The sequence below is a fragment of the Saccopteryx bilineata genome, chromosome 6 (genome assembly GCF_036850765.1).
Source record: "Saccopteryx bilineata isolate mSacBil1 chromosome 6, mSacBil1_pri_phased_curated, whole genome shotgun sequence".
In the NCBI taxonomy this organism is placed as follows: domain Eukaryota; kingdom Metazoa; phylum Chordata; class Mammalia; order Chiroptera; family Emballonuridae; genus Saccopteryx; species Saccopteryx bilineata.
This window is the reverse complement of record NC_089495.1, coordinates 170,789,797-170,810,852: the sequence shown is the minus strand read 5'-3', so window position 1 is coordinate 170,810,852 and position 21,056 is coordinate 170,789,797. Positions and strand designations below refer to the sequence as shown.

The window sequence follows — 21,056 nt, the reverse complement described above, 5'->3', positions numbered from 1 at the left end:
GCCTATCTATCTAACACCTCATTTTGTTTAGAACCAGAAGTATTTGACTTTGGGACGTTTCCCTCCACCATTTTGTCATTGAACTGATGTTAAGTTGAATACTTCATGTGTGCCAAGCACCAGTCTGTTGGGCGGTACTGCAGTGGATTAACACAGACAAGGTTCCCACCCTTATGGAGCTGCCGTTGGTGAGCAGGGAGGTGACAGTACTAACTCTGAACAAACAGGATCACTCCCGACAAGGCGAGCGCTGCAGTGGAGTGTAGGGCGGAGGGCAGCAGCGCCACTTTGGACGGGGTCGCTAAGGACGGCCTTTCTGTAGAGGCAACATTGGAACCAAGTTCTGATCTGCAAGGAGGAGCCAGGCTGAGGAAGGGTCAGGGCGGAAGACCCAGGCCCAGGACCGAAGGCAGAAGTTAATTTGGTGTCTAGGGCTGGAACATGGTGATGACAGAGGAAGGGGGTAATGGGAGATGAGGCCACAGAGGTGACGGGGCCAGATCCTGCAGTCATGGCAAGGAGTTTGAATTGTATTATGAACATACAATGACAGTGGGAAGCCAGATAGGAGTTCCCATCAAGGAAGAAGAATTTAATTAGTTTTTTTTCTTAATGTTTTCATTGATTTGAGAGAGAAGGGGGGAAGGAGAAAGAAAGAGAGAGAGAAAAGGGAAGGGAGAGAGAGAAGCATCAACTCGTTGTTGCACTTAGTTGTTCACTCATTGGTTGCTTCTTGTGTGTGCCTGACTGGGCACATACACGACTTCAGAGTGCTGGGATGCCACTCTATCCACTGAGCACCCTGGCCAGGACTCGTTAGTTTTTAAAAGAAGGATCTGGCTCTGGAGAATAGATGATATGGGGTGAGAGCCGCAGGCTGCGGGGAACGAGCAGGAGGCAATCGTAGCCTGGGCAGAAGCTGAGGGTGGTGTGGACTTGGGAGAGAGCAGGGCAGTAAGGTTGGGATACTATATAACATCCATAGAGTTCCACAGAACTCATCTTGAGACCTTACCTGGGTAGTATTTTGTGGGCTAGCGGCTAAGTGGCTGGTGTTTCAGTTACCTGTTGCTGCATTACAAACCATCTCAAAACTTAAACACGGACTACTCGATATTCTGATTCTTTGGGGTGACTGGGCTCAGTTGGGTGGTTCTTTGGCTACATTTAGCCAGGAACTGGGTCAGGACTGAAGTGAATAGGATGGCTTCTCTTCTGCCAGAGCCTCTGTGGCCTCTGGTTGTTCAGTGGTCTGACCTGGACACCAAGGAAGTTGGACTCCCGGAGGGAAAAACTGACATCCCCCTTAAGCCCTGGGCCCAGCAGTCCCAGTAGTTCCAGTGCTACTTTAGTCACTTTCTGATTGGCCAGTCATAGACCCACCCACATTCAAGGGGAGGGGAAATGACTGCCTTTTGATATGAGGAGCCATCCGTGCCCAGAGGCATGGGAGGAAGTGACGGGCCATATTTGGGAACTGTATACCACAGCTTTTAATTTCACTTTGAAACTTACTTTAAAGTCCTGGAAGAATTTCAAAGTTGGCTTTTGAAAGTTTTGGTGTCCAGTTAGGAAAATAATGAGAGCAAATTATAAAAGAAGGAATTCTTGCTCTTCTTCCAACAAAGTTATTTTCTGGGCTAAGAGCAAACTGATTCTACAAAAACAACTCAAGTTTCTAAACTTTATCCAACCCTTGGCAAACCACTTTATAAGTGTGCTTTTTAATCTCCCATTTGAGCTCTTTGCTGTAAAACCCTAATTGCCCGTGTTCTGTTACTACATGACTGGGGCCTGTAGCAGCACTTGCTGAACAACAGACATCCCCAGTTGGTCTCCCAGGGTGAAACCTACCTGTTCAATCAGGACACTGGCTGGGGGGCAGAGCCCACATCCTCAGTGGACCTCTGGGAGGGCTTCCCCACTAGTGGGATTTGTTGGAGGGTTGATAATCTATATCAGTCCTACTTTTGTCAAATTTACTCATGGGAATAGAGATATATTTTAATAAACCCATATATAGGTACTGAATAACTGGCCTCCATGGCTGTTAGGACAAAAACTGCTCATCAAACCTGACCCATGTATACTTGTACCTCTACAACACTAGTGCTGGTTAATATTTGATGAAAAGACTGAAGGTATGTATAGATAAAGTGAACCCTATGGAAGCTGTAAATCCTGTGCTCAGTCCTGCGTTTCACTCACTTCAGTGACTTTACACATTTTTTTTTAAGTGACAGAGACAGAGAGAGGGACAGATAGGGACAGACAGGCAGGAAGGGAGAGAGATGAGAAGCATCAATTCTTCATTGCAGCACCTTAGTTGTGCATTGTTTGCTTTCTAATGTGTGCCTTGACCGGGGGGTGGGGGTGGGGTCTACAGCAGAGCGAGTGACCCCTTGCTCAAGCCAGAGACCTTGATCTCAATCCAGCGACCTTGGGCTTCAAACCGTAACCTTTGGGCCCAAGCCAGCAACCATGGGGTCATGTCTATGATCCCATGCTCAAGCCAGTGACTCCACACTCAAGCTGGTGAGCCCCTGCTCAAGGTGGATGAGCCCAGGCTCAAGCTGGTGACCTCGGGTTTCAAACCTGGATCTTCTGCATCCTAGTCTGACGCTCTATCCACTGCGCCACCACCTGGTCAGGCTAAACATTTTTAAATAACTTAAAAAATTTTTAAATTATTTTTATTTTAAACTATTACAGTCGAGTGTTTCATATGTAATTTTGCACAAAGATATGTATGCATTTTTTTTGTTGAAATAAGCTTTTTAAATGTATGATATGAAAAGACCTACTTTCTGATACATAAAAATATCATAAGTACTAATTTTCTGTGGAAATTAAACCAATATTTTGTTCTTATGTGACCACTGTTTCTTTCTCATAGACTGCCCTACCATCCAAGAAAGGATTTCGGCACCAAACTACCAAGTTTCTATATCGTTTGGTGGGATCAGAAGATTTGGCTGTGGACCAGAGCATTGTCAGCCCTTACACGTCCCGGATCTTGAAACCGTACATCAGGTATGCGGAGAAGCGCAGCGCTGCTGTATGTCAGGAGCAGTGTGTTTGTGTTTCTGCCCTGTCCCTCTGTTGGAGTGAATGCATCCCAAAGCCTGTGAGCAGGAGTCGTTAAGGGCTGAGTCTGTGCTCTGGGTCTGGCCTCAACCTGGACTTGTTTCAACTCTACTTTTTTTACAGAAAGGATGGTCCTTTGATAGAAACATAAAAAGCAAGGATAAGTTAACTGTTAGATTTAATTATGATGATCATACTCATTGTTTTAACTTTTAGACTTGTATGTATTTCGTAGTCTGTGTAATAAAAAAAATGGGTAGATGTCCCAGTCAGACCTGTATCTGGACTGGATGTTGGGACAGTTTCTAGTGAGGAGTCCAGGCCATGCAGCGAAGCCGAGCTGACAGGAGAGGCCCCGGTGCGGTCTTGGCTGTGACTGACAGCGCCCATAGTCCTGGTGACCATACTTGCCTGCTGCTCCACAGTCACAGGTCCTCCTCTGCAGCGCTCCTCCTAGGCAGGCACGTGGAAAGGAAGTGTGTGAGCCGCTGTGTCCCGGGGTCGCTGGTGGTCCCTGTGGCCCTGGCGCAGTAGGACCTGCCCTGCCCTCGCTCTTGGTTAGAACATTAGGAGGCAGTTTCTGTTCCTCACCAGCACTGGGAGAGTTCCTGGTGGGTGCAGAGGGGCTTGTCTGACAGATGCTGAAAGAGTTTTAAATTCTTACCAAAAAGGACTGTAGCTGTTGTCAAGCTAGCTGCCATATAAAGTAATGCGAATTAGCTCACAGTTTCAAGCAGATCAAGGAATTTGTGTGAATCAAATGGCTAGGAATAATAGTGGGTATTTTTTGACTTGAATTTGTTTATTTTCTGTGGTACTGGAGGCGTGATTATGAAACAAAGCCACCCAAACTGCAACTCCTGTCACAGATTCGTTCCCACCTGCACAGAGGTGACCCTCACTGGACGCCAGAGCCCGATGCGCCTCTTGATTACTGCTATGTCCAGCCAAATCACATCCCAACGATAAACTCTATGTGTCAGGAGTTTTTCTGGCCTGGTATGTTCCCCCTTCTCACACTGGGCAGATCAGTTTTCTGTGTAGTTAACCGTAGTAATTTCATAAAGTAGTGTATGTCATGTGATCCTAAAACCTTTATTCATGATTTTATTCAGTTTGTCTCTACTAATACAGAAATATTAAAATATAAATACCTCTTTCTTTCCTAAGATCAAGAAGAAACCTGCATATAAAGTAATAAACAGTGTTTTTGTTTCTCTTCCCTGTTTGCCTCTGCTTCCAGAATAAAAGGTTCATGCTGTTTGCTTCTCCATGGGTTTAGATACCAGGTAATGTCTCTCGGCCACACACAGACTGGTAGCTGGGGCATTTAGACATTTTTGATTTTGCTTAATAATTCTGTATGCTTTGTTTATTTAGCTGTTCCATAGAGAGTATTAGTACAGCCAAAAGGTGTTTTTAAAAAGCCAAATATCCCAATTACAGACTTTAATTCAATAGATTTGGTCTCTAGAGACCAAAGCCATCAATTAAAGGAGCACATTTTCATTGTTAAATGTAAACACATTTTTTTGTGTTGATCTGCTTTACTACTGTGCTTTGAAATATAAAGGAAATAATATGTCTCCCAGATGTTAGATAAGATTTAATCAGGACAAGAGCTTTGCCATCTTTGTTGCCTGACAGTCATGTAACAGTGCATGTGGTGGCAGAGCTGTGCTTGCTCTGTTGGGAGTGGTGGGGGCTGAAAGGAACATTCCAGGAGCATTGACTGCTTCCGGCCTTTACACTAGAACTCCATACACTATGCCAGGGCTCACTTTTTATTTAACCTGTTTGTTGCAAGTGTAGCATTTGTACAAAAGGGCTTATAAACTAAGTATGTCTGAGGTGAAGAATACAATGATATGGACAGGGGATCTTACCCCAACACTGTGAGGTCTAGGTACAGGTTCGTCTTAAACATTGTAGAAACTGAGGCCGAGACATTTAGAGATGTTCCCACTGATACACACAGCTAGGAGGCTGAGTTTAAAACCAGGTGTGTCCGGTTCTGAACCTGTTCACTTGACTGCCCACCCTCTTCTGTCTCTCCTCTTCTAACATGTACTTAGAAAAGATGATGTTCATTTTTATTTATTCTAAAATTCACTGTTAACTTTATGATCTGAATGTGTGGTTTCTACGATAATATCTTTGTCTAATTTTTTTGTTTTGTTTTTTTCTTAGAATGCAGGTGTAGCTGTAAGTACAGACTGAACAGCTTGGTGCTCATTCATTCCAAAAGGCACATGGTTGGACTCTGATGGTTTCTTTTCTTTAGGCATTGACCTGTCTGAGTGCCTGCAGTACCCAGACTTCAGTGTTGTCGTCCTGTATAAAAAAGTCATCATTGCTTTCGGCTTCATGGTTCCCGATGTGAAGTACAATGAAGCTTACATTTCATTTCTGTTTGTCCATCCTGAATGGAGAAGATCAGGGATTGCAACTTTCATGATTTATCATCTGATTCAGGTATGTTGTCTTTGCTCATTTGCCCACTTGTTTCTGGGCTCTTTGGGAAGAAGTGGAGGAGGGGTGAGTCTGAGTGAGACCCTTCCAAAATGGCCCAGTATAATATGAGACCAAGGGACAGAAAGCCAGTAACCGTCATTCATGAGGTTATTAAAACAGACAAAAAATCACCCCTCTAAAATAAGACTATTTAGATCCAGGGTTTTTGTTTGTTTGTTTGTTTTTAAGTAAGAGCAGAGGAGGCAGAGAGACAGGCTCCTGCATGTGCCCTGACCAAGATCTACCCAGCAAGCCCCCTATGGGGTGATGCTCTGCCCATCTAGGGTGTTGCTCTGTTGCTAGGAAACTGAGCTATTTTTAGCACCTAAGGTGAGGCCATGGAGCCATCCTCAGTGCCCAGGGCCAAATTTCTTGAGCCAGTCATGCCATGGCTATGAGAAGGGAGTAGGGGTAGAGAAGCAGATGGTTGTTTCTCCTGTGTGCCCTGACTGGGAATTGAACCTGGGATATCCACATGCTGGGCTGACGCTCTACCACTGAGCCAACTGACCAGGGCCTGGATCCAGGTTTTGAAGCTCCATTTAGATTCTTCAGATTTTATAATTAAGTGAAAGTCCTAATATTTCATACCTGGTCACATAATTTAACATCTAGTTTTTAAAAGCAGAACTTACTTTAGGATAGTTTGTTTACTATTTCTTCAAGGTTACCAGGGTTTTGTATAGGTATGTTTGATATATTTAAATGTAATTGAATTATAAATAATACAGTTGATAATAGAAGAGCTCCCTTGGCCCTTTGTTTCAGGGAGAAAAAGAGCACTCAGCACGTGTCAGTGTCCTTAGTGTTGATGGACACTTCAGTGAATGTTTTCATCAGTGGCAGAATGCCATTGGGTGGCCAGCTGTTGCTAGGTGTTATGGAGTGTCAGCTTCAGTCCCTGACTTCTCCGGTTTCCAAAACTACCTACCTACACTTAAAAAGAGTTTCTTCACCTACTCATTTCCCTTGGGCTTCCTCCTTTCCATCCTGTGTTTTCCGCTCTTTTGGCAGACCTGCATGGGCAAGGATGTAACCCTTCACGTCTCGGCAAGCAACCCTGCTATGCTGCTGTACCAGAAGTTTGGATTCAAGACTGAGGAATACGTGTTAGATTTTTATGATAAGTATTACCCATTAGAGAGCACAGAGTGCAAACATGCGTTCTTTCTGAGGCTCCGACGCTGATGTGACTTGACTACAGCTCTTCACAGAGAGAGAGACACACACTGCTCTTAGAGATGGGTCATCACATAGACCTTATTCATTTCACTGTGAGTTCTAATCTCTGTGATTAGACATTCATTCAAACTCTCAACTGAGAGGAGAGGAGAGGTGGGCAGCGGAATGAGGAGTGAGTGGCCTGTCAGCAGCATCGCTGTGCACTCATTTGTGGAGTGGCCTTCGGCCCACATCTTGGGACTCCACAGTTACCTGACACTGGGGATGCTGCTGTCCTTCCACTGGACGGTCTGTATGAAGGAGAGTATCTAAACTGATCCCCCTGGTGAGAAAAAAATCTGTCCTGACTTAGAGGGTGAGCACAGTGTCAGAGGTGCTGTCCTGGCCTGGGATGATGAGCGACGATGAGGTTACATAACAGGGTGCCAGTCCTTCTCCCAGCCTTGCTGTGTTGTCACTGAGGTTCTGGTGTCTGTCTCTCTGACGTTGGTCACAGAATAAACTAAATGTTTGCGTCTACATGTCGCTCCACCTGTTCTGTTAGCATCTCCCACTAGGGGCTCGGCCGGGGCGTGGTGGGCTGAGCAGCCTGTGCAGATGGCACCACTGGTGGAGGTGCGCAGCGTGGGAGGAGAGTTGGCATGGATGGGCCTAGCCGTCTGTAGAACTGGGCTGTTTGGGGGGTGGGGGGTGTTGGCGGTAGATTCGCAGTCAGCTTGTTGGGAACCAGCAGGAGCATTTCCAACACTGCTGGCTCCTCTCAAATAAAAACCTTTCCCTGTAACACCCAGATCTTCAGTCGAGAACAGTGGTTCTTAACTTTGGGACATGACTCCCTCTGAGAAGCCAAAGAAAGCTGAGCACTCTACAGAACTGTCCAGCACATTTAAAATTTTGCACCCGGGAGCTGTGGACCACTCATTAAGAACTTCTTTAAAGGCTCAGGGGGAACATGGCATGCCCCCACGTGAAGACAATTTGTTGTTGTGTCACTTGTCTCTCTTAACGAAGTTTCGGGGTTCCTAGGAGCCGAGGCTGCCACAGCACTTCTGTGGCATTTGGCCCTGGGTTGGATACAGAGTCACCCACTTGCCAGGTTCCCCAAAGCTGTGATGGCCTGCCTCCAGAGGGCAAATCCCCAGGGCGCCTCATCCCTCCCTCCCCTGCAGAGGGTGGATCCCCTGGGCTCCTCATCCCCTCCCTCCCCTGCAGAGGGCGGATCCCCTGGGCTCCTCATCCCTCCCTCCCCTGCAGAGGGCGGATCCCCTGGGCTCCTCATCCCCTCCCTCCCCTGCAGAGGGCGGATCCCCTGGGCTCCTCATCCCCTCCCTCCCCTGCAGAGGGCGGATCCCCTGGGCGCCTCATCCCTCCCTCCCCTGCAGAGGGCCGATCTCCTGGGCTCCTCATCCCTCCCTCCCCTGCAGAGGGCCGATCCCCTGGGCTCCTCATCCCCTCCCTCCCCTGCAGAGAGCGAATCCCCTGGGCTCCTCATCCCCTCCCTCCCCTGCAGAGGGTGAATCCCCTGGGCTCCTCATCCCCTCCCTCCCCTGCAGAGGGCGGATCCCCTGGGCTCCTCATCCCTCCCTCCCCTGCAGAGGGCGGATCCCCTGGGCTCCTCATCCCTCCCTCCCCTGCAGAGGGCGGATCCCCTGGGCTCCTCATCCCTCCCTCCCCTGCAGAGGGCGGATCCCCTGGGCGCCTCATCCCCTCCCTCCCCTGCAGAGAGCGAATCCCCTGGGCTCCTCATCCCCTCCCTCCCCTGCAGAGAGCGAATCCCCTGGGCTCCTCATCCCCTCCCTCCCCTGCAGAGAGCGAATCCTCTGGGCTCCTCATCTCCTTCCTCCCCTGCAGAGAGTGAATCCCCTGGGCTCCTCATCTCCTTCCTCCCCTGCAGAGAGTGAATCCCCTGGGCTCCTCATCTCCTTCCTCCCCTGCAGAGAGCGAATCCTCTGGGCTCCTCATTTCCTTCCTCCCCTCCAGAGAGCGAAGCCAGCACTTCCAGCCTCGCCCTGCAAGGCCCCAACAGAGGATGGGATTAGCTGTAACCTGACTCATTCCTGTCCTTTAAGGTTTAGGTTTTCAAAATCACAAGTATGTTACATTCTACTCAAAATTACAAGTATGTTTTAATTTTTAAATAATGGATGGTTTCACCCTAGAACTTTGGGCAGCATTGACACTAGGAGAATGGGCAGTCTGCCTATGCACAGACCAGCCCTGGGTGCAGGCTCTGCTCACAAAACTGTTCTCCTCCTCAGCAGTGCTCCCAGGGGTCAAGGCAGACTTGTCTTCACCTTATTTTCTTAGGTTGTTATTTATGTATTTATTCCACAATCAAAGTAAGTCATCATTTAAAATTTAGAACATTATTAAAAAGCAAAGGAGACTTGGTATCACAGCTGCATCAATAAAATAGATATCAGTAAACAGGTGTTCTGTTCCCATGGTGGAATAAATACATAACAATTGCACATAAAGTTTCACCAAGGATCTGAGAGGCAAGTAGCCCTTTGAAACACACTGCCCGATGAACGGGGGCAGGCTGCAAATAATTTCTATTTACATTTTACGCAAGATGGAAAAATTTCCAGAGTAACTACTAATTCAGACTCTCCATTTCAGTGCCTGGCTTTGGCTTTTGTCTTCCTTCCTCAGCCACATACGAATCCAGAAAGGCTTCTGCTCCCCATGCTCAGAAACTCCGCCCTGAGTCCCCACGGAGCTCAGAACAGACCGTGTTAAGAGCCTGTGTGCAGCCTTCATCAGAACCTCAGGGCACAAGCCCACACTCGAGCAGCTGCATTTCTTTGCACAATAGTTTTAACTTTCAGCTCTGACAGGCCATGTGCATTTCATAAAAAAACTCAAATATTGCCTTAATATCTATTTTTTTCTTGCAGAATGTTTTCTTTAAATCAGAAACAATGAAAAATAACAATTTGATGGGTTTTGCCAAAAAGCACACCAGTTCTTTGCAGCCTAACTTGTTTGTCCCTGGCCTGTGAAGCCGCGGAGAGGGCAGTCAGGCAGTGGATGGCCCTCCCCAGTCAATGCCATGTAGTCCAGTGATGCCTGGGGCCAGCTAGGCCTCGTTTCAGGTATGTGCACACCGTCAACTTCTGGAAGGCCTTCTGCAGCTCCGGGGCTTTGTTCGCCGGCATGATCCTACGCACGTCACTACAGGTCACTTTAGCTGGGGACGGTGCTTCAGGGGGAACCACAGGCGTTCATCCCTGTGCGCTGTAGGCGTCGGAAGCCCCTGCTCCCACCAACGTCTGTGTGAAACCCCTACACTTGAAGTATGTGACGCCCTCTGTCTGGCTACTCATAACCACTTCCTGTCTTCACTTTAATAATTCATGTTATTTTGAGAGAGAATTTCAAGATGAAAATGAGTAGCTGTTGAAAAGCAAACATACTACTAATATGTTCACATTGGGCCAAAATGTCTAGTATTCTAGTTAAACTGAGTATAGCTAATGGCTAAATGAAAAATTATGTCCAGCAAAAGGCATTAAGCTTCAAGTGGGATGAAAAGCAAAGGTTTGATCTCAGAGATTCCTAGGCAAACAGGAGTTATTGGGAACTTAGGCCTCTGGGGCTTCAGCTTGGGCGCTGGCCTCATGTCTCCAGGGAGCAGCGGAACAGCACTTGGCACCTCCAGAGCCAAATCTAGGTGGGGTCGGGCAGCAGCAGCGAAGTCCGTTGGACATTGAGCAGACACATACTCCGTGCTAAAAGTACTAAAACAATGGCAGCTCCTGCTGAGCTCCGGCTTCTGCCAAGGACTCCAGGAGATGCTGCTGTAATGGCCTCTATTTTATGGAGGAGAAAGCTGAGGCTTGAGAGGCCGAGTAAGATAGACAGCAGCTAGCAGGCAGGTAGACTGCAGAGGGCTGAGCCCCTCTGCGCTGGAGCTGCCTCTGTACTGGAGCTGCCTCTGTACTGGCCCGCCCTGTCTGCAGCTTGTGAAGTGGAGGCGGAGCCCTTCCCCGGCCAAGGAGTCCATGGACCCAGAGTGGGCACCTGTGATTTTGAGCCAAGCCCCTCACTTCCCCTGCTGCTTGGACCTCACACTTCTGGTGCATGTGGGTATTTCTTTGTTGGTCTCCCAGGTCAGGGTTTGTAACCTGAGGCAAGTAAGTGTGAGAGTAGGAGTGAATGCCTAACCATTGGGGCCCCAGTGGATAAAGCGTTGACCTGGAATGCTGAGGTTGCTGGTTCAATACCCTGGGCTTGCCTGGTCAAGGCACATATAGGAGTTGATGCCTCCTGTTTCTCCCCTCTTCCCCCCCCCTTGTCTAAAATGAATAAATAAAATCTTAAAAAACAAACAAAAAAGAGTGAATGTTTTTCAGTGGAGGGAGCCTGAGGTTTCATCAGATGTTTAAAGGGGTGTGTGAGCCAAAAAGTAGTAACAAACCCTGTTCAGATCAGAGGGGGGACTTTCTAGATCCAGCTGGGCCGTTGTGATAAAGGTTCAAAGGGAATGACCTAGTAAACAGTGCCTTTAAAATATTTTGTTTTTAATGGACATAATTTCAGGCTTGATGGAAAAATTGTATAAGAGGACGAAGAATTCCCAGGTATTCTTCATTTTAGTTCCCTAAATGTTAATACTTTACATATTTGCATTTTTTGTTGCTGTCTTTACAAACATGTATATACACACACACATTTTTTGCTGAACTATTTAAAAGTAGGTTGCATATATCATGTTCCTTTCTCCATAATACATGTTTTGATGTGCATTTCTTTTTTTAATTAAAAAAAATTTTTTTTTGAGAGAGAGACAGGAAGGAAGAGAGATGAGAAGCATCAGCTCACAATTGTGTCACTTTAGTTGTTCATTGATTGCTTTTTTTTTTTTTTATTTTTCTGAAGCTGGACACGGGGAGGCAGTCAGACAGACTCCCGCATGCGCCGGACCGGGATCCACCTGGCACGCCCACCAGGGGGCGATGCTCTGCCCATCCGGGGCGTCGCTCTGTCACGACCAGAGCCACTCTAGCACCTGGGGCAGAGGCCAAGAAGCCATCCCCAGCACCCGGGCCATCTTTTGCTCCAATGGAGCCTCGGCTGCAGGAGGGGAAGAGAGAGACAGAGAGGAAGGAGGGGGGGAGGGGCGGAGAAGCAGATGGGTGCCTCTCCTGTGTGCCCTGGCCGGAAATCGAACCCGGGTCCCCCGCACGCCAGACCGATGCTCTACCACTGAGCCAACCGGCCAGGGCCAGGTATGCATTTCTTAAAGTAAATGTTCTTTGCCACAGTACAAGAATCAAAATCAGGAAAGTTAACATTGATCCCGTGCTGTTATCTGATCTGCAGACCTAATTTACATTTCACTAATTGTTCTAACGCTGTCCTTTATGGCAAAAGAAAGTGAAGAGCATGTGTTGTGTCTAGTTGTGCTGCTTTAGTCTCCTACAGTCAGGAACTGCCCTGGTCTTCGTTGATGTGGACATTTTTAAGGAGTACTGTAGTTGACTTGCCAGAGCGTCCTGAACTTGAAGGTGCCTGTTGTTTCCTTCTGTTCAGGGTTCTGTTGGGCAGTTCGGCAGGAATACCACAATGTGATGCTGAGTGCTTCTTAAGTGTATCAGTTAGGAAGCACACGCTGTCCACTAGTCCCATTTGTGGCAGAGTTAACTTTGATCCTTCCCTTTTTGCAAATAAGTATTTTGTGGGAGATTCACTGAGTTGATGTAATATTCTTTTACTCCTCAAACTTTCCACCACTAGTTGCAGCCTACAAACAATGGTTTTTTGGCCTTTTGGATGTGAAGAGGAAAGCTGTCTGGGCTTCCCAAGGAAGCTGCTGTTAGAGCTGCTCAGCAGTGCCTGTCCTTTTGTTGCATACACTGAGCACTGAACTCAAGTAAGAGCTGGTACATTAAGTAGGACTTTCATATCCGTCCCCCTTCAGCGAAGTGCCGGCAAGTATCCCTGCATGCCCGCCACCGCTGCAGGGCATCGCAGCAGGGTGGTGGGAAAGTAAAGGTACTTCAGCCTGGTGCCAGTTACTCAGTGCCTTGTAGGTTGTGCATTTCAATATTTACCAAAACTATCTGATGACAAAGAATAAAGGATGTCTTAGCTACCTATTGCTACATAAGAAACCGCTGCAGGCCTGACCTGTGGTGGTGCAGTGGATAAAGTGTCGACCTGGAACACTGAGGTCGCCGGTTCAAAACCCTGGGCTTGCCCAGTCAAGGTATATATGGGAGTTGATGCTTGCTGTTCCTCCCCCCTTCTCTCTCTCTCTCTCTCTCTCTCTCTCTCTTCTCTAAAATGAATAAGTAAATTAAAATAATTCAAAAAACTAAAAAATAATTTAAAAATTTTTTTAAAAAAAGAAACCGCTACAAAATCTAATGTTTTAACACCATAGCAGTTTATTTTCTCTTGGATCCTGTGGATTTTCTGGCACATCTCTCCACATTGTGCCAGCAGGGTCACTGGGGCAGCTGCCGTCACCTGGGAGCTCGGGTGGAGGTGTTGGCCAAGGGTCTCGGTTCTCTCTCAGGTGGGCCTTTCCACGTGGCTGCTTGGACTGCCTCCTGGCATGGTGGCTGGGTTCTACAAAGGAGCATTCTTCCAACATTCCTGCAGAACAGACTAATTGCAAGTGTTTATTAAGCCTTTGCTTACAACATGTTTACTGCTGACCCATTGGCTGCAGCCAGTCACATGTTCCATCTTCTAGTTCAGGTAGTAGGGCTTCACAAGGGAGAAAGAGCAGGATATGTAGTTCCTGGAAGGGCATGCACTAAAGCATACTCAATCAATAAAGGTCATTAGAGAAAAGTCATCTAATGCTCTAATACTTATATGGCAACTGCCCCGGTGAGAATCGTTCCCCTTTGGGCCTCTGGGTGTGCCATCGCTGGTGCACCTTATCCATGCTGGGAATTGAGTAAGGAATTCTACTAGTGACCATAATAGTGCAGGGTCTCTGGGGTGGCCACAGTTTTTTGATTCTATTTTGTTTCTGAGCCAGCCTTAAAGAGGAGTGGAACAGGAGGGCAGACAGTCGCAGACAGACGTGAGGTGAGAAGGCTCCCTGAGTCCTGGTTGTGAGTCCTTGTGAATTCAGAAAGACCTCCCTGACACCCATCCTATTCTTGCAGTAAATGGCCCCTTCCCCCTTATAAAGTTTTATTGGGATATAATTTACATACTATAAAATTCAGTAGTTTTAATTGCACAATTCAGTGATGTTTCAGTTGTATAACCATCACTCAATCCAGTGTTAGAACACAGGGCCAGAAAGATCCCTGGTGCTCATTTGCATTCACTCCCACTCCTGCCCCCAGCCCTGCTTAGGCACTAATCTGCTTTCTGTCTGTAGGTTTGCCTTTTCTGGACAACATGTCAAATGACCTTTTTTTGCTTTACCTCAACTTGGCTTCTGTTACCAGATACCAAAGAAGCCCTATAACCCAAAAGAGCCAATCACTTTAGATATGTTGGTATAAAGCTTCCATTGTCTTGTTTTATGCACACAAGCCCTTGCATATACCAACCTTTTTTTCATATGCTAATTTTTAAAATGAACTGTGATCATACTATGTATCTTGTTCTATAATATATATATTTTTTTTCTTTAAGTCATCACAAACAGCATTTGAAGTTATACATTTTTAAAAAATCACATGATAGGAGTGCATTTCATTACAGTAGTGTACAATAATTTTAAAAATCCCCCTTGTTTTCAATTTTACTATTGTGAAGAATACTTACTGTATTGAACATTCTTGAAGCTAAATCTGGATGAATATCCATAACTTACTTACTGTCTTTTTCTCTTTCTTTCTTTCTTTCTTTCTTTCTTTCTTTCTTTCTTTCTTTCTTTCTTTCTTTCTTTCTTTCAGCAAGAGAGAGACAGGGGCAGACAGACAAGAAGGGAGAAATGAGAAGCATCAACTCATAGTTGTGGCACCTTAGTTGTTCATTGATTGCTTTCTCATATGTGCCTTGACTGGGAGGCTCCAGCCAAGCCAGTGACCCCTTGCTCAAACCAGTGACCTTGGGCTTAAGTCAGCTGATCTAACATAGGTATAATTTTTATTTATTTTTATTTGACAATCTAAGGGAGAAGAGGTCACTGTCCCTGACTAAATAGGTATTGCATGTTTTAAAAATTCTTGTGGCACACTGATGGAAAATTGCTTCTGGTCCTGGCTGGTTGGCTCAGTGTTAGAGTGTCGGCCTGGTGTATGAAAGTCCCGAGTTAGAGCACATACGAGAAGCAACCATCTGCTTCTCCACCCCTCCCGCTCCCCTACTTTCTCTCTCTTTTACCCCCTCCTGCAGCCATGGCTGAAATGAGCAAGTTGGCCCCAAGCACTGAGGATGGCTCTATGGTCTCACCTTAGGTGCTAAAATAGCTTGGTTGCCAAGCAATGGAGCAGCTTCTCCAAATGGGCAGTACATCAGCACCAGATGGGGTTTGCTGGGTAGATCCCAGTTGGGGCGCATGCAGGAGTCTGTCTCTCTGCCTCCCTGCCTCTCACTTGATAAGAAAAAAAATTAAAAAAATAAAATCGCTTCTATAGATCAATATTTTTCATCAACATAAGTACAAAAAAATCCTCACCAAAATATTAGCAAAACAAACCCAACACTATTAGAAAATTATATATCATAACCAAGTGGGATTTATCCCAGGTATGCTAGATTGGTTCAACATCAGGAAATCAATTAATGTAATTTATTACATAAACAGGCTAAAGCAATTACGGAACAACAACAATAAAAAGAAACTAATAAGTGAATAGCAAAATTGCAGGAAACAAGGTTACTCAGTTATTTTCCAATCTGCCAGTAATGAACTAGTGGAATTTGAAATTTATAACAATACCACTTATATTCACACCCTCCAAAATGAAACACTTAGGTCTAGCAAAATATGTGCATGTTCTATATGAAGATAATTGTTAAACTGATGAAAGAAATCAACTAAATAAGTGGGAAGTGACTCAGTTTGTGAATAGAAAAAATACTGTGTGAAGATGTCATTTCTTCTCAGCTTGATCTAGAGATACAATGCAGTTTCAGAATCAGCAAGTTCCTATTTTTTTGTATATCAACAAACTGATTCTAAATTTTACACAAAGAGCCAAAAGACCCAGAATAGCCACAATATTTCAGAAGAACAAAGTTGGAGGGCTGACACTATACTATAAAGCTACAGTAATTAAGACATTGTGATATTGGTGAAAGAATGTACACATACAGAGAAGCCAGAAATAGAAGCACATAAATATAGCTAACTGATCTTTGACAAAAAAAGCAAAAGCAATGTAGTGGAGAAAACATGTCTTTTCAAGAAATGATAGAACAAGTGATAGAACAAGAAGATATCCACATGAAAAATAGAAGAATCTAGACAGACCTTATACCAGGAGTGGCCAACAGTTTTTGCCCCCGGGCCAGATTAGAAAGAAAAATTTTTCACAGGCTGGATGAAATATTAAAATTAAAAAATGTTAAATACAAAAATGATTCATTTAAGTAAACAAAATTTTATTATGTAATTTGTTTATGAATAAATGTAAGTAATTTAGTACAACAAATTAACAAAAAAACTAATATGATGTGTTGAGGCGCTCTGCATTGCCTAGTATTTTTTTAATATCTGGCTCTATACTTGTAGTAGCTATTCTTAACACAGCCTCCAAATGTAAATCATTTAATCTTGATCTTGTACTTTTATTTAGATTCAGTTAAGAAAAAGTTTGTTCACAAATATAAGTTGAGCTGAAGATTACTAAATATTCCTTGGCAAGTTTTTTTAAATTTCCATATTTTCCAGTATTTAATTGCTTATAAAAATTGCACAGATGAGTACAAAAGTTGTAAATCTTTATAATGGAATTTTTTTAAAAATAAAGAAGTATCGCGAATCCATTCGACCAATTATTGGAAGTTAACCCTAGATTAGTCACACGCAGAATTCTTTTGCGCGTATCACTATCTTCTTAAATATCTCGATTTCCAATAATCAAAGATGCTTCCGCTTCTGAGTAGCTGAGATTTTAACTTTCATTGTTGTACAGTGGTTAGATATTGTAGTTTATGTATAACGATTTAAAAGTACCACTTATTTCATTTCCACATTGCGTCGTGTGGAGAATATTAAAAATTTAATTGCGGGCCACATAAACTCATTTGGCTTGCGGGCCGTATGTTGGCTATGCCTGCCTTATACCCTTCACAAAATAACTTGAAGTGGATCATAAACCTAAAATGTAAAATGCAAAACTGTAAAACTCCTAGAAGATAATCTAGGAGAAAATTCAGATTTTAAGTATGATGATTTTTTAGTTACAACACTATAGGCACAATCCATAAAGATTTGATAAGGTAGACGTCATTAAAATAAAAAGTTCTGACTTCTGGTCAAAATGGCGTCATAGGTAACGCAGTACTTGAGTCCTCCCACATCAGAATTACAACTAAACTACAGAACAACCACCATTCTGAACTGCCTGAAATCTAGCTGAATGGAAGTCCTAAAACTAGGGATTTAAAGAAGCCACATCGAGACTGGAAGGAGGGGCAGTGTCACTGAATGGGCTGGTCCCACACCCACTTGTGTTGGTTTAAAATTGGGAGGGATATCTTGACTGTAGAGGTTCCCACCAAGAAGTGATGGGTCCCAGCCCCACAACAGGCCTCTTGGTCAAGGGTTCCAGAGCCAGGAAGAGAAGTCTCTATAGCTTCTGGCTGTAAAAACCCAGAGGACTGTGGCTGAGGGAGACAGGGCTGCTGGAGTCCCAGGCAGTTCTAAAAGGGCCCATGGACAGACTCCGATCATACCCTCTGGGCTCCAGCAGCTTGAAAAGAAATGGACATACAAGGAATAATTGAATTGTTTGGCATGAGAGCAAGAGCTAGGAGGCAGCTTTCTGCCAGACAAAAAATGCTGACAGAGGCTATTGTTCCTTTTCTGAGACTCCTCCCCTCAGAGAGCCAACAAGTGGGCAATCTGAGTTTCCATCAACATGGCTTACACTGTTTGCCCCACCTAGGTGACTCCCTGTGACCCCCACCCAAGTTGCAGGCCCACTCAAGCCATTTTCAGTGACTTTCCTATACAGATGATCTTTCTTCATGCTTTGCACTATTCTAAAATCTCAAACAAGCAGCATTTGGCCTCTGCATACCTCATATCTCTATAAATGGTCCCAGGCCTGGCTCTAATACTAGCTGGCCTTGGTTCATAGCTTGGTCTCATCTGGACATCTCTATCCCAGTGCAAGTAACAGCTATCTGAACATGGCTCTGTAGCTTGTGCCAGGTGGCCCCAGGCAGGGCACAGGCAGTGGCTGATGTTGCACCTTTCAGGAAGCCCCAGAGCCAGTACACCTGGATTACAACCCTACCACCTCCAAAAGTGACACACTCCAGGGGCAGACTCGGTAATCACCAGAGCCCCCACTGAAGCGAGTTCTGCTCCATAGGGTTGACTCCTGCACAGCAGCTCCTCTGCTGTAGTCACAGCTGGTCCTTGAGTGAATCAGCTAGGGAGCTAATCCCTACCAGTGATGCCAACAGCAATCAAGGCTCAACTACAACAGGACAGTGCACACAGCCCACACAGGGGCATACCTGGAGTGGCCAGCTCAGGTGACTGGGGAGGCCATGGCACTGGGCCCTATAGGACACCTACTACACAAGGCCACTCTACCAAGTCTCAGAGACATGGCAGCTCTACCTAATACAGAAACAAACATAGGAAAACAGCCCAAATGCAGAAACAAAGAAACATGTCCCAAATGAAAGAGCGGGAGAAGGCTCCAGAAAAATAAATGGAGGCAAACTACCAGATACAGAGTTCAAAACAATAGTTATAAGGAAGCTTAGAACTTCAACAGCATGAAAAAGGACATAGAAACCATTAAAAAAAAAAAGAAACGGAAATTAATGATACACTAACTGAAATGAATAATTTACAAGGATTCAACAGTGGAGTAGATGATGCCAAGAATCAAATCAGTGATTTTCAATACAAAGAAGCAAAAATTACCCAATTAGAACAGCAAAAAGAAAAGAATCCCCCCCCCCAATGAGGATAGTGTAAGGAGCTGCTGAGACAACTTCAAGCATACCAACATTCACATCTTGGCAGTGCCAGAAGAAGAGAGAGCAAGAAATTGAAATCCTACTTTAAAAAATGACAGAAAACTTTCCTAACCTGATGAAGGAAATAGACGTACAAAGTTCAGGAAATGCAGAGAATCCCAAACCAGATAGACCTAGAGGCCCACACCAACACACATAATTAAAATGCAAAAGGTAAAGACAAAGAAAGAACCTTGTAGGCAGCAAGAGAAAAGCAGTTACCTCAAGGAGCTCCCATAAGAGTTTCAGCTGATTTCTCAACAGAAACTACACAGGCTAACAGGCATTGGCAAGAAGTGTTCAAAGTGATGAAAAACAAGGACCTACAACCAAGATGACTGTACCCAGCAAAGCTATAATTTAGAATTGAAGGACAAAAAGAGCTTCCCAGACAAGAAAAAGCTAAAGGAGTTATCACCACCAAACCAGTATTACCCAAAATGTTAATGGGTCTTCTTAAGAAGATGAAATAAAACAGATCAAAACATGAGCAATAAAATGATAATAAATACGCATCTATCAACGATTGGATCTAAAAATGAAAATAAGCAGAATGGAAACAGACTTATAGATGCAGAGAACATTTTGATGTTTGCTGGATAGGAGGGATATTGGAGGAATGGGTGAATAATGGGAAGAAATTAAGTACAAATTGGTAGTTACAGAATAGTTATGGAGATGTACAGTACAGCATAGGGAATATAGTCAATAATATTACAATAATTGTATAATGTCAGATGAGTACAAGACTTACAGGATGATCACTATAGTAAGCTATATATAGTAAGCTATATAATGTCTAATCACTGGGTTGTACACCTGGAACTAATATAATATTGTATGTCAACTAATTGAAAAATAAAACAGTGATTAAAAATAATAAAATTCAAAAGTTCTGTTCTCTAAAAGACACTGTCAAGAGATTGAGAAGAGCCTGACCAGGTGGTGGCGCAGTGGATAGAGTGTTGAACTGGGATGCGGAGGACCCAGGTTCGAGACCCCGAGGTTGCCAGCTTGAGCGCAAGCTCATCTGGCTTGAGCAAAAAGATCACCAGCTGGAACCCAAGGTCGCTGGCTCCAGCAAGGGGTTGCTGGGTCTGTTGAAGGCCCACAGTCAAGGCACATATGAGAAAGCAATCAATGAACAACTAAGGTGTTGCAACGAAAAACTAATGATTGGTGCTTCTCGTCTCTCTCCGTTCCTGTCTGTCCTCTCTCTGACTCTCTCTCTGTCCCTGTAAAAAAAAAAAAAAAAAGAAAAGAAAAGAAAAAGAGATTGAGAAGACAAGCCAAAAGCTGAGAGAAAAATCTTTGGAAAGCACACATTTGATAAAGGACTGTTATCCAAACTCAACAATAAGGAAATGAACAACCTAATTAAAAAATTAGCAAAAGACTGAACAAACACTTCATCAAAGAAGAAATACAGAGAGCAAACAAGTGTATTAAAAGGTGATCACATCATACATTATTAGGGAATCACTAATTAGAACAACAGGGAAATACCTCTATACACTTATTAGAAAGGTTAAAATCCTAAACCCTGACAACACCAATGCTGATGAGGATGCAGAGTGACAGTATCAGTCATTGCTGCTGCGAATGCAAAATGGCACAGCTACTTTAGAAGTCAGTTTGGCAGTTTATTACAAAATTAAACATTCTCCTACCATCTGATCCAGCAATTGGACTCCTTTGTACACAGCTCACAAAATTTAGGGGATATATTATCGCTTCATATTAATTTTGAAATAGCTCCTATTTATGCTCACAAAAGTTAGGGGATATTTTATCACTTCATTGTCATTTTGAAATATCCCCTAATTTTTGTGAGCAGTATATTTACCCAAATTAGGTGAAGATTTATGTGCACAAAAAAACTTGCCCATGAACCTTTATTCATAACGCCCAAACTTGGAAACAACCAAGATACCCTTCAGTAGATGAACGGATAAATAAACTATGGTACATCCAGACAATGTAATCTTTTTAGCACTAAAGAATGAGCTAGAAAGCTTGAAAAACCATGAAGGAAACTTAAATACATATTACTAGATACTGTATGGTTACAACTAGAAAAGGTGAACCTGTGGACACAGTAAAAGGATTAGTGGTTTCTGGGAGTGGGGAGGCAGGAATTAATA

General features: G+C 44.4%; 1 protein-coding gene across 4 annotated transcripts in view; it reads left to right on the top strand.

The window, feature by feature from the left end:
• Positions 1-7,302, top strand: part of KAT14 (lysine acetyltransferase 14) — a 46,541-nt gene extending 39,239 nt beyond the window's left edge. For 2 of the 4 annotated variants that reach the window (XM_066234762.1, XM_066234760.1), the window contains exons 7-10: positions 2,897-3,033; positions 3,911-4,086; positions 5,372-5,562; positions 6,616-7,302. In XM_066234762.1, the coding sequence (XP_066090859.1) occupies positions 2,897-3,033; positions 3,911-4,086; positions 5,372-5,562; positions 6,616-6,789 (678 nt within the window). In that variant the 3' untranslated portion in view covers positions 6,790-7,302. Of the gene's footprint in view, positions 1-2,896; positions 3,034-3,910; positions 4,087-4,330; positions 4,377-5,277; positions 5,563-6,615 lie in introns of those variants that run through there. The other 2 variants (XM_066234763.1, XM_066234764.1) reach the window with 2 other exon arrangements.
• The last annotated feature ends 13,754 nt before the right edge of the window (positions 7,303-21,056 follow it).